Source organism: Columba livia, chromosome 1 (genome assembly GCF_036013475.1).
Source record: "Columba livia isolate bColLiv1 breed racing homer chromosome 1, bColLiv1.pat.W.v2, whole genome shotgun sequence".
NCBI classification, from domain to species: Eukaryota; Metazoa; Chordata; class Aves; order Columbiformes; family Columbidae; genus Columba; species Columba livia.
In genome coordinates, this window is record NC_088602.1 from 153,844,942 (window position 1) to 153,858,603 (window position 13,662).

Consider the following 13,662-nt stretch of genomic DNA (forward strand, 5'->3'; position numbering starts at 1 on the left):
GTGAATGTGAACTCCAGTGTTTGCAGGGGCAGGGGAAGAAATTGGTTTTTTTTTTTGCGTGTGTGGAAGACCCGTTTCTCAGGTTTTGAGCTGAGTCTACAGGGTTAGAACATGACCTTTTTCTCTCAGAACTCAAGAATCACATGCAGGGGACATAAATGCAGGGCATGAAACAGAGGTGTTTTGTCTGCCGTGAGCAAAGTGATCTGGAACAAACCAGCAGTCTATCTAGATGACCTCGTCATGTGGTCTTCGGCGCTTACCAATGCTTGGTACTGTATTTAACTTGAATGTAGTTCTGCTCTGAAAAGTGACTTTATTATTTATAAAGCCAGTATCACGAAGTTCCACAGTTCACTGTGTTTCCATGCTCCAGCATGCTCACTTTATCTGTGAATGAATACTTATTCTTGACTCTGTCTTTGCACATCTGTTTCTGAAATAAGCCTATATTTATTCTTTCTTAGCTTGACCTCAACAAAGATTCAGTAATTGGAAGTTAGCAATTGTATTGACTATATACAGATCAAAATATAATCTAGTTTGCACTGTCATAACTGTGTTGACTCCACAGGGGTTAGCAAGAGTAAAATTTGCTTTACAGCTCAGTCATTTGAACATACGTGATTCAGATTATGCAAAAAACCCAATGAAATAGTGCCACTTTTACACAGTCACTTTTCAGACCGTTATTAGAATATTTTCTTTGTATTAAAACAACTATAGTTTTCTAAATTCCCTTTACCCAGGTGTTAGTTGTAAATGGCTGGGTACCACTGAGTATATTCCAGGATGACATCAGGTATGCTGATATGAAGAGTGAGGGCTGAGAAAAGCAGATCCAGCAGCAGGGCTGTTAATCGGAAAACAGGCTAGCAAATGATTTCCTCAGGTTGCGGATGGTCTCAGCTTTTGCTTCATCTTCATTGGCATTTCCCCGCTGAGAAGATTCAGATATGCTGAAGGTGTTTGTCAGGGACTGCGATTTGCTGAAATGGAAAACAGAGTTCAGACTCAGCAGAAGCTCAAAGCTCGTTACCGATGCTTTGTGCTCCATCACACAGACAAATTCAAGGCTAAGAGGAAATGTAAGCAAAGAGAATCTCCATATTCTAAGACATCCGTGAAGTAGAGGAGGGGAGAAGATGTGGCGTGGGCAAGTGACTCATATTGATCATAGTTCAGACTAGTATGTGTTTATGAAAACATCTGATTAAAAATTGCCATTTGGTGCTACTGTTGTGAGGAACAGTTAAGTCATTTTACTCCTAATACAGAAGAATGGATTCATACTGAGGGTCACCTGTCTCTCGGCTGTACCATGGGTGGCAGTCGTGTCCTTTCAAATGTGAGAGCCAGAGGTTCGGCGGGTTGGTGGCTGTGTCCCCTGCAATGTGTGCAGTTGCCTGCCCTCCCTGGCATGTCTGCACTACCAGTTGTGTTATGCAGGTCTTTTGGCTGGCCACACTGCGCCTGTTGGGTGTGTATCTGCTAGTCTTCAAGTTCAGATCAGGACTGTGGTTTTCAAGTAGATCTCTCAATATTGCCCACTACTATGCTTTGTCACTGAGTCATTTCTCCCAGTCAATAACAGGCATTCAGCACAAGGCCAGACTCCAAATTAAAGTGCCTGGAATATGTGCAGTGTGGCAAGTGCACCCTTAGCACCAACATTTTGATCCTTAAGTCCACCACTCTTGGTTTGCCTTACTAATATAGACATCATCACTGAAAGCCCGTTCCAGAACATCGCTCCTCTGCTGTCTAGAAATTGTCTTCTCATTCCTAGCCTGTATTTTGTTCTGGTCTGTTCACACCAATTTGCTCGTACCAACTTTTTTATTTTTCTTCTCTTTGGTGTCAACACCACCAAACATTTTTTTTAACCAGCCTTTCCTGCCATGGTGCCAGCCAGATATGGTCCGTGAAGGATGGCAGGAAAGGCTGCTACCGGAGATCCACAATAGTTCAGTGGTGCGCTCTGCTCCAGAAGAGCACTTAAACACACAGTCACCATCTGGTGTTTCATATGGATGAGCAATGCCACTTGCGCTCCCCCCACCCCTTTTTACTACCAGTGGCAAAAAATTGCCCAGTAAAGAACCTTGTGTGGCTCCTGCATTCAGGGAATAGTGGGGGAATGACTCTTATTGAGCTTTCTGGCCAATAGCGTGCTGATTACAGCCTGGAAGGAGCATAGACGCTGCTCGGAAGGCAGTCGCTGTGTTGATATGGCTGGGGTAGAGCATCCAAATAACAATAAGCACGTGAGCAAGAGGAAGGGTGCGAAATCCTAGGGATGTCAAGCACAACTTGTTCTTCCTGACAACAGTTTGATGGTGGCTTGTTATGCCCAGGCATATAAAACTCTGAAGCCACTCAGAGCTGTCTAGGCCTTTGTCCCTGGGGACAACTTCCTGACAACAGGTCATATGTTCTTCGTGCCTGCTCAGGGTACTTTTTTTGACACCCTTATTCTAATATGTGCAGATATTAGTGGTTTAACAGAGCACCTACTTCAGATGTGGGTGTGGGGTGGCTTGCTGCTTGGACGTTTCAGTGGGGCTTGGCTGGCTGGGAGCCCGGCCTTGAGCAGGAGGTCTAGGCTGCTGTGGAGGGAGCACGCCTGCCTTGGAAGCCTGGACTGGAGAGGACCCAGTTGCTGATCGGACTTGCTGTGGAGATCCAGGTGACCTTTGCTGCTGAGGTGAAGTGGACTGGGGACTCTGGGGCTGCTGTCCTTGAGGAGAGAGCCGCTGCTGCGGAGGCGCGTTTGTCCGTGGAGGCTGAGATCCCTGAGGCTGGCGTGGCCCACCTGAAAGGGACACATAGACATAAGCATAAGGAAGTGCATGTGGTGGACAGCAAACAAGTAGCATCTGTATGGAAGAAAGGGTTTTACTAAGAGGAGAGACTGTTCAGTGTAACTTCATGCAGAAGGATAAAGGAAAACCTCTTATAGGCACAGCAGTGGTGTCATGCCCATGTCTCTAGTGTTGTCCATTTCTCTACCTCCTTCAGCACAGAAGAAGCTCTGGTGCTCTCCCCAGAGCACTTCGATGTGCTGTACTCTTCCATATAACTAATACATCTTATCCTTGGCAAGCACTTCCTGTGTTGAGAGGGAAAAATCACTGGAGAAAAAGCTCTCTGCAGGAAATGAAAGCTTAATCTGCTGGTTTGGGTCAGAGTCCCTTCATGGGCCCAGCAGGTTGATGTCAGACTATGCACCCTATTGCTATCCAGACGTCTGTTCCAGCACTGTCAGCAGGTGGCTTCAGCTGTATTGGTAGCAGACTCTCAGAACTGAAGAAGATGTGGAAAACAATTGGATGTGACATGAGAAATTGCTGGACATGACAGATAACAGTGTGAGAAGCTGACAAAAAGTTACAGATAGCCTTGTGAGGGCTGGCTGGATTTCACAGGTAGTCGAGGGGGAGTTATGTGAGAATAAAACTTCACAAAGAATTGAAGGGGAGTACTGGAGACAGATGAGTGAGTAGTATCCTGCAAGGCAAACAATTCCTAGGTCATTGTATCAGTAATATTATATAAAACCAAGATTGCATAGATGCCTTTGGTATCAGAAATACCAAATTTTGGATACAGCAAAACTGTGATGAGGAAAAGGCATTAGTGGTGGGTGTTAACTCAGTAGAAGATTGGGGTGGAGAAAAGGAAGGACAAAGCAAAAAGGAAGGTCTAATTGGTTATGTGAACTGAGAGGTTGGTGTGGCCTGAGTAGCCACAGGGCAGCCCTGTGCTTTGTCACCTCAATGTAAAGCCAGTCTCTTGTTCTGACCAACCACAAAAGTCAAACCTGCTTCTGCTACCAGGAGGAGCTGGGGGTGTCCTGGCATCACCACATTAGTGTCTGTTCCAAGCCTGACAGCACCAGCATCTTCCCATCACATCTTAGCACTTGCAGCCAATACAGCTTTGTGTGAACACAAATATACTCTGTGCCCAGAATCCCGCTCCAGTGCTAGCTCAAGTGGTCTTGCTTGGCTGAGCCAAGTCATACTGGTAGTGTCAACTGGACCTGTGTCAAAGTTTCACCCCACTTTCTGAGCTGCTGTGGAATGTGACAGCAGCTGCTTTAGCTGCACACAGAATTTGCTGCCTGCTTGTCAGTGAATTGGAACAATTAGTGAAACATTTATCGTGATAGAGCTTTTATTTAGAAGGCAAACTGATATGTTTCAGTCCACACCATCATGGGGCGTGAAGAACTGTACCTTGGGGAGGAGGCCGTGGTTGGGACAGTTGTCCAAGCTGAGGTCCAGTCTGAGATTTCACTGGTGCAGGCTGAACTTGTGGAGGCTAGAGGAAGAAAAGCCATTCCAGTTAATACAGAGTCCCCAAAGAGAAGCCTTGAGGTAATACAGGAACACATGAAGTGTTCCTTAACTACACACACACGCAGAGCATCTGGTTGGTAAAATCTCTAGAGACCAAAACAGAGAGCTGAGTAATAAAGAGCACGGAAGTTGTTTGCTCACAGGGGATAACAATGAAGTTACAGTTTAGAGTGTTTTTTAGACAATTGGGAATTACCAAATGTATCAGGCCCGAGGGGGTCTCCTAGTCTGATCTTCCATTTTGGACAGCTGCCAGCACCAGATGTTCCAAAGAAAGGAGGGATGAACCACGGAAGTATCTATGGAGTAATCATCTCTTCACCCTAAGGGGTTTCCTCTTGATTGCTAATAAGCAAGGGCCCGTGTAAACCCTGAAACATGAAGCTTACTTCTGCTCCACAAAATCTTTGCAACAGTTCCAGGTATTTTGTTTTCATATTTACACCCTGACCCTTTGAATCTTGTTCAGCTCTCAGCCTCACTGCTTTTCCCATTTCTTAACTCCATGGTTTTTTTTTTGAGTTTTGAGAATAGACCTCACAATATACCCTTGCTAGGCCATTCATTATCTTGCAAACCTTTACTCCCCTCTCTCTCATGTACCTCCTTTCTAAAGCCAAGAGACTGAATCCCCTCAGTCCCTCTATGGGAATGTTTCGAGGCCCCTAATTATTTTTGTCACCCACCTCTCTTTCCCAGCTTTGTGATTCCTTCTGCAGATGCCAGAGGCAGCTCTGCTCACATTATTCCAGATGCAGCAGTATCTGGGTTCTCTGTATATATCACCAGTGCATTTTTCCTGCATCCCAATTTCCTGTTTCTCTCTTGTCAACACCGCCGTAGGCTGAACTTGGTTTTCATCAGCCCGTAGGTGACAATGTCTTTCTCAAGGGGCATGGCTAGTGCCACTTGCAAGGTCTACAGATTGTTTACGTTCTCCCTCTCTTTGCCCTCAGCTTAGCTTACCTTTCAGTCTTCTCTACCGAGTTTAATTTGCTGTTGTGATGACTTCACATACATAGCTCTGTCAAATGTTCTTCCCTTCCATCCCTGGTCCTGACTAACACAAATAAGTCAGTGCCATCTGCACTTTCTTCTCTCTCACTGTTTACTCTTTTTGACAGATATTTTAATAAACAGATTAAGTAACACAGAACTGTTGCACAAAGAGCCGGTCCAAGGTTAACGAAAGTCTGAGTAAGCCTATTGCACAAAATTGTTTATGAAAGCAGGGGAAGCTGGAGACAGATAGGCTGGTACGTGCTGAATTGTTTACACGGAGAACACAATGATAAAAAGGTCTTCAAGGCTCCTGGAAGGTCAGGAGAATGAGCTAAGTGATTCTGGAAATCAGAAGAAATGTTTCATAGTTGGAAGCATTGAAATGAGTTTCAACTCACTGACATAAATGCAATGAGGTTGCCAGCCCATCTTTTACACTATTTATCTGAGACTTGCCAAATGGAGAGGAAAACCTGAGAATTTTCCATTCATGGCTTCTAGTCCTACGATAGTTTAGGATACTAAACCTTGCCTTGGTGTTGGTGGAAATTTATAGTCCTGATGCTGTGAGACATCCTGATCAGATCAATCAAAGAAATGGCATCAGATCTCATGTTCACCTTTACAGCCTTTTCCTACAGCCAACCAACAACCAAGTTCATCTCAGAGATGAAGGCAAAATGGGATTTTGAGGCTCAGAGATGAAGGGGCGAGGGCCAGCGCAAGGTCTTCTGCCTTTGGAAGGAAACAATGATGGGTAGGGATAGAGGTGGGGCAGGGAGGTGAGCAGAGAACCGCAGCTGTAACCATGAAACCAGGTTTCATATAGCCATGAAAAAAAAGGTTGCTCTTAACATCTCATCCTGTCCCGGGCTCAACTACCCCAATTACCAACATGGTCAGGCTTAGCATTCTTTATGTATCCCCTCTGCTAACTGTTTGCCAGAATTAAAATCTCTCATATCCATGACTTCGGCTGCGGCCAGCTTCTGTGCCACAGTGAAATTTTGCCTTTTAGCCCCTCCCTGCTTGCTTTCTCTAATAGTACTTGTATGTTACCTTACCTGAGGCTTTTTGAGAGTCTAGCTACATTATTTTGACTGATTGCCTGTTATCTACCACGTTATGAAAGAATTCTCAATAAATGATGGGAAAAGAATCAAAAGGAAATTAATGGGACGTTTTTCTTTGCAAAAAAAAAAAAGTGGTAGATGATCTTAAGCCATAGTTCTGCTGGTTTATTAGTCTTCTGTATTATTCTTTAAATTATTGTCTGAGATAATTTGTAAGGTTCATGACTCTAACAACTTTTTAAACACATATTTTTTATTTGTTGTACACCAATCCTCTAGAGCAAAAACTGTTTCTAATGAAATTGCACATTTTTTCTTGGCAACCTAGTCACTTCCTAAATTCAGTTCATTGGATGTAGCCACCTGGGCCTGGGGGCTTAATAATTAAAAAAAAAATATCAGTTGTCACTGATTTAATCACACTTTTTGCTCTCACTGTTGTCTTTCTTATCAGGAAGAATTATTCATAGTTTTAAAAATTCCCCACTTTTCAGCAATTAAATTTACTAGAGTCAAAAAATTGTCCCTGTTGTCTTCTTTTCTCCCTTAACTTTGGATGATCCATAGAGCCCACCAATTGTTTGGTAGGGTTCCATCTTCTGATTAACTCCAATAATTTGTTTAATTCTTCCCTTTGTCTGTTCCTCAAAATCAATTTCTATCCTTTTTACATTTCCTTTTATTACTTGTATGGTGGTGCGTAAAGGTCGTCTTAAATGTCAAATTTCCAAATTTGGAAGATTTTTTTCTACATGTCTTGAATACCCTCTATCACTTTACTACTTAACTCTCGAAGTTTATTTCTTGCATTCGTGGTTCAGAAGCACATTGGAAATTTATATATGCATTCTGGAAAGCAATGCTCTCACAAATAATATCCATACAGCTTTACTTTTAGTGATAGGGAGTTGATTAATTTTCTCATTTTGTTAAAATCATATTTTCTAGCTATTTGTGTCATACTCTTACTTTGACATCAAACCTAATAGTATATATTCACTTTCTGAATTTGTACCTGAATGTTTCTTAAGATTAGATCAAGGTGTTTTTTTCCTATTGCACTTGTAATTTGTAATTTCAGGAAGCAGACATCTAGAGAGATGGGCAACTCTCTCTCACTTGCTGTCCCACTGTGCTATTAGACTTGCTTCTTGATAGCTGTAGTCTCACATTATTATGACTTGTTGCTTCTTCCACCTCTGTCAATGACACACACTCGGTTTCATAATTTATTGTTTTTTCTTATCCAGAGACTAATATAGATGGCTCCAATAATATGTATAGATATTGTATGCAAACCCATACGGTATCCAAGGATTCATATTTCTCGTTTTTCAGTACTGCTGCCATTCCATTCAAAATTGTTGTTTCTCTTTGTCTGTCACATCTTCACCTGTAGTTTTAGTTCTGCATCTCACCAGCCTCACATGTAGTTGCTTCTCTCTGCATATTTGTAACTACGCATAACAGTACTAGATTAGTAATTGTAGCTCGTGTGGTTTTGCAATGTTTTTTGTAGTAAGATCTTTCTCTATAGCAAGAAACTCTAGTTAACATGTTTGTGACTTTAACTTTCTTGACTTCGTGTATAGATATTTGTAGGTTCTATTCTTGATGAAGACCCTTTTCTTATTTAACTCTTCTGTTTGACATCCTATCCCTTCAAGACTGTTTGTTTTGTTCTTATTTTGGCCCTACTTTAGGTCTGTTGTAATCCAATCCAATCCTGTACCAGTATACTACAGACATAGACAACAGATGCATCTGTCCATGTTCTCAGTTTCTGTTGGCTTCCCCTTTCCTCTTAGTTTATACGCCCTGTATCTTGGCTATTTCAGATGGCAGCTGTCGATCCACTTTGGCCGAAGTAAATCCTATCACTTCTGTATCACTTTCCCTGCCTCAAAGACTTTCTAGTGTCTATTAAACGTTTATGCCCTTGCTCTAGCTAAAACTTGGTTTGGAGTTACCCTGACTACCCTTCATGCCGGGGACCTGGTTTAGCAGGAGTGGGCTGTCAGATGACAGAGAGACATAAAGTACTTTCTCCCATTTTTTGTCTCAAGTAGAAAACTGTTCCAGTGGTTACTGTCAGTATTATCCCTCAGCCTGTTTACTCTCCTGTCCTTTCTTTTGTACAGATTTGTTGCCCCCAAACCTTTGTGCTTGGATCCCTGCTAGATACTGAAAGAGGTGTAGTGCACATACCTGGACACACAAATTATGTTCTGATGTGTTTCATTTACACAAAGCTGCCACTGGGAGATGTGGCACTAAGATTAGGTACATTTGATACTCAAAAATGAGTGTATATGAGAAGCACTAAGGGGTCAGATTAAATGCAAACAATGACAAGTTCTTATACAAATTCAGCACTAGTCAAGCCTCCTCCTGATGAAGGGGGTGAAGGTCATCTCCAAAGAAAAAAGGCTGCAGTAAGGAAAGGAACAATTCTTGGTGGAAATTCCCACTTCCTGTTCTGTAAAGCACAGATTTTCATCAGAGATGCAAAAACTGGAATGAAACCTATCCTGAGGGATAGTGCTAGATGGCGAGGAAGTTGGGCATTACAAGTGCCTCTAAAAATGGCTGTCTTCAATATGAATTCAAAATGGGACTTGAGTTAGCAAGCCAGAATGCCTAGATGCCTTGCCCACACTACCATTGTGGTGCCAAGATTATATGGAACGAGAGGAAGGGAGAGACAAATGTTTCCTGGGGGCACACTCTGCAAAGAGTCTATGAGAGACTTCTTTGGAAGATCAGGAGTCAATCTATCCAATACAGTCCCATATGGAACTGTTCAGCTCTTTGAGATGTCCAACTGCCTGACACCAACAGGGAAGAGACAGAGAAAGAGTTTGGTAAATCAACTTGGCTCAAAGGTCTCTGCTTACTCATACCCAAGGCCTCAGTGGTGATGGCGTAGATCCAGCAGTGATGACAAGCTGAGTCATTTTGGAAACAACCAGGTCAGCTATAAGCTGTCTGTCCTCTTCCACATGCTCCCCAATCAGGGGCATTGAGCTGTCCATCACCTGCCGCAGGAAGGAAAAACGACAGTTAGTGAGGAGGTTTCCTGGTGCCAGATGCTTTTTTCAACTCACCTCTCACACCAACCTGCTCTGTGTCTCCACATTCTTGCCAACACCTCTAGTCACCACTCCCCTCCATACTGAAAGACGCCTGACTTTCCTAGGTATGGGATTTCACTTAGGTGGGTTTTTTTGGAAATAGCTTGTACTTTCACCCACTCCCCCATCTTCCTTTCCATCACAACCTGGAAGCCAAGCCAAGCCTTCTGGTTGCTGGAGGCTTTCTAAACACAAACTTGCTTCTTCACATGTCCCGAGGAGATGCCTCTGAGTGATGAGATCTCTCTGGCAATGTCACACAGTATTTGGGGGTGACATTGCAGCAGTAAGGGCCACAGGAGAAAGGAAACAACATGTACCAAAGCCTGAGGAGATGGGAGCAACAGGGATTGAAGGAAACGTTTGGGATTAATCAAGACAAAGCACTGCACCCTGAAAGGGGAAATAAACACCAGAGATGTGTAATGAATAGGATGTCACCAAAACAACAGCACCCAGTGCAGGAAAGTAAACTTATTCTCTGCATGTCTTCTTGATTTTGTTGTGATACAACTGCTCCCCAAGCAAGTGCTACAACTGTGCTGAGGAAAGCTGGGAAGAAAGGCATGGGGGAAGGAGAACTATCAAAGGGACTTTGAGGTAAGAAGTGGTCTGGCAACAACAATAATAATGAAAGCATAGCAGACCCTCAGCTGTGTAGCGGCCCTAAACATCATTTTCAACAGTTCATCATAAATCAAATGCTTTGCAAACATCAGCTAAATCCCACAGGAAGAACTGCACTGTGATGAAGTTAAGATTCAGCTGCAGTAAGTGTAAGTGTACCAAAATATCAGGGTTGGAAGAGTTGATTTGATTTTGCTTTTATTTTTAAACCAAGCATTAAAAACCTTGGAAATGCAGAGTTAAAGGTTGCATTGCTCAAGAAAGGCCCTGACTCATACTCAGATAACCATCAGAAGCACACTCCACCCTGGCAAGGCTGCAGGAGTCCACTCTTGCAGTGAAATGGAAAGCTTTGCACTCTGTGGTTTTTTTTTTTTTTTCATTATTATTATTTTTATTTAATGTAGGGGAAATCAGTGAGGTGACTGAGTTTGTTTTCTAGTCTTTTGTTGTAGAAAAACTATTAATGTGGATTTATTTCTATAGATGTCTTGTAAGAACACTAGAGAAGCTGCCTGAGAAGTTTTAACTGGGGTTCGTGTGAAGAATTGGTGTTTATATCCATGGCCTACTTGACCTAGGAGGTGAAAGGACGAGGTTAGAAAATTAGATGGCAGTGCTCAGCTAAACACACAAAGTAGCTTTTCATTCCACTGTCCACTTTGCTGTTTCTCCTGTTAAAAAATGAGGTGGACAAAGGACATGTTCTGAGCAGCGTCAAGGAACGGCCAGTTCCCGCCTGTGTCTCTTCACCCAGGGACTCCCGGGGGTCCTCCAGCAGGTTCCTGCGCAGATTTCCTTCCCCTCCACCACCGACTTTAAAAACATTCGCATTTAATTTGGCTGTTCTGACTCATGCGTGAGAGAAGAGGCCCCAGCTCCTTGCGATGCACCGTGCGAGGGACCTGCCTGGCCACTAGATGATGCCATTACCCTGCCAACAGCCTGGCCAGCCAAACCCAGCTGCTGACTCCCTGACCCCCCTTGCGAGTAACTGCAGTACAGCTCTGGTCAAAACACCCCAGACCCCTATTTCCCCGTCTTAAAGGACTGCTTTCCCCTCCTTCTGTGGCAGCAGAGGCTGGAGAGAAAGGGGAAGATGCTGTTTTATAAAACAAAGGCACCAGGGGGAATGAACCCTGGAGCAGGTCCCACCTGAACTAGTGGAGGTGCACCAGGGATGAGTGTATCTGCTGTCCTGCTGTGTTGCGTCTGGCATAGAAATGCGAGCTGTGGGAGGTTGCAAATATGGGAATGAACAATCACATGCATAAGGGAAGGCCTTTGAAAATGGCAGTGGTTTCTGTGGGCAGAATAACACAGCTGGTTGCCACTGAACTGAAAAGAAGCGTGAGATGTCACCTTGCCTGTCCTCCAGGAAAGGGGAATTGCTCTGGAACTGGGCAGATATGAATGCTAATGCTGAAATAAATCAAATGACTGAGAGGAATATGTGAATCACAGACAGATTGCACTCATCTCTTCCTGGGGAGATCACAGAACAGCTGGGCAAGGCAAGAAGATGTCGGCACATATGGACCCGGCCTTTGTAGCTGCCCAAGGTCAGCGGCTGCTCCTGATGCAGCTGCTGTTGCTTGATAAGGTGTATGAGGGGGCAGCGGAAGGCGGCCTGGCAGAGGAGACACTCGGGAAAACCCCGTCTTGTTCCTCCCCCTGCGCCTGTCTGATGATGAGGCCTGAAGGCTGGACTTGTTATTCCATGCTCTGATGCACAAGAGTGGGGCATTAGGTGGTTTTTTAGGGAAGGAAGGAAACAGATGATTAGATGTACCAAAGAAATGATATGAAAGTGCTGATGGGATAGGCAGAGCTTCTTGAAGGGCAACAAGGAGCACGTCTAGTAACACGTGTGGCAGGTAGGGCTTAGCTCATCCAGGAGGAAGAATTAATCACATGGATCATTTTACTTGCCATCCACCTGCTCCATATTTGTCAGTGTAGCAAAGATATGGAAAAAGGTTAGAATACAAATAAAAAAGTGTTATTAAACCATACAATCTGCTGAGGTCTTTTGAGAATCTGGTTGCTAATAGGTGGTACTGAACTTGCACTGTTTTGAGGATCTGGACTTCTGATCAGGTACTGACTATTCAGGCTGAACATTCCCTTAAAGTGACACAGTTTTTCAAAGCAGAGGAAAAGTAGTATCAGCGTTTACCATTAAATTCACAGCTGTTTTAATAGAATGAAACTTTGAAGAAATCTATGGATTTATTCAAAGTTTTCAGTATGAGCCATGAAAATGGTGCTAAAGTGTGCTAGTGCTCTGAAGGGCAGAAACATACCAAATTATGCTGTTTGCCATGGGAAAAGAAGGTGAAGTTCAAGTGACAGCAGATACCATGGGTGCAAGATTACTCTTGTGCTGTGTTGATAACTCGTCTGTCCTAATCTGATTCTGTTTGCAGCAAACCACTGGGATAAATCTCTGTTCACAGAACTGCCCGTAACTACCTCTGTGAATCTTTCCTAGAGAACTGCTTTGCACTGTGAAATTTAATTACTGCCTGCAATTGCATTGTGCAAATTCCTTATTTGTTCAGCCCATTTAGACATGCTTTCTTGTAAAATGTCACAGCACACTGTTCCTTCTCACCAAGAAAAATACAACTGTCGCACTGTCAAACAACTTTTTTTCTCCCACTGTCAAAAGAAAAAAGCAAAATAAAGGATCAGTTTCAGACCAAGAAAAGTACCCCAGGAAATAGGCTGGAGGCAATTAATTACTTGTCAGCATCTCCCTCAGATCTGCATAAAGTAGAAAAAGTGCCTGTTTGGCTTTGTTCTGTTCTTTGTATTGTGCTATTCTACTGCTTTCCAACAATGTCCATCAGCCTGGCATCTGAATGCCTGCTAGATGTTGGTACATCAGGCCTGCTCATTCATGTTCTTTGCTGGGATAATTCAGCATGACTGATCTGAAGCTGCTGTGTTTCTTCTGATTTATGTCATATTAGATCCATTGCTTTTTACCTTGGCTTCAGAGAAAGAAATATTAGTGTGCATTTCTCTTTGTGTGCAAGCTGATGATGTGCTTTTCATCCAGTCAGTCACATACAAGGGCAGATGTGAAAACCCAGAGGTACACCCAGATAGAGGCATATAATCCTCCAGGACACAATTAGCCATGTGTGCACGTACCTAGGCTTATGTGCAAGAATAGATGCAGGGATATGAAAAACACATCTCACATGTGACCACGTATAGACACAGTCCAAATGTCCTTACAGTTGTCTCAAGCAAGACTGCTTTCTTGTTCTTCCTTTCTCAGCTACACGTGCACAGAGATAAAAAAGTGCACAGCAGGGATATTGCTCTGGGGGATGCTCCTCTAGGTGCTGATGAATTGCACACAGGAGCAGATCCATCAGCCCTGGCCCCATCACTTCAGGAAAGACGAAGGCTCAGCAGCGCTTGGTTGCTGGCAGCGCACTTATATCA

At 43.5% G+C, this 13,662-nt stretch overlaps 1 protein-coding gene across 1 annotated transcript in view; it reads right to left on the reverse strand.

The window, feature by feature from the left end:
- Positions 1-296: 296 nt before the first annotated feature.
- Positions 297-13,662, reverse strand: part of SYN3 (synapsin III) — a 199,991-nt gene continuing 186,625 nt past the window's right edge. The window contains exons 11-14 of the mRNA XM_065039448.1: positions 9,343-9,477; positions 4,242-4,326; positions 2,518-2,815; positions 297-989 (exon numbers count right to left, since the gene is read on the reverse strand). Coding sequence (XP_064895520.1) covers positions 857-989; positions 2,518-2,815; positions 4,242-4,326; positions 9,343-9,477 — 651 coding nt within the window. The 3' untranslated portion in view covers positions 297-856. The remainder of the gene's footprint in view (positions 990-2,517; positions 2,816-4,241; positions 4,327-9,342; positions 9,478-13,662) is intronic.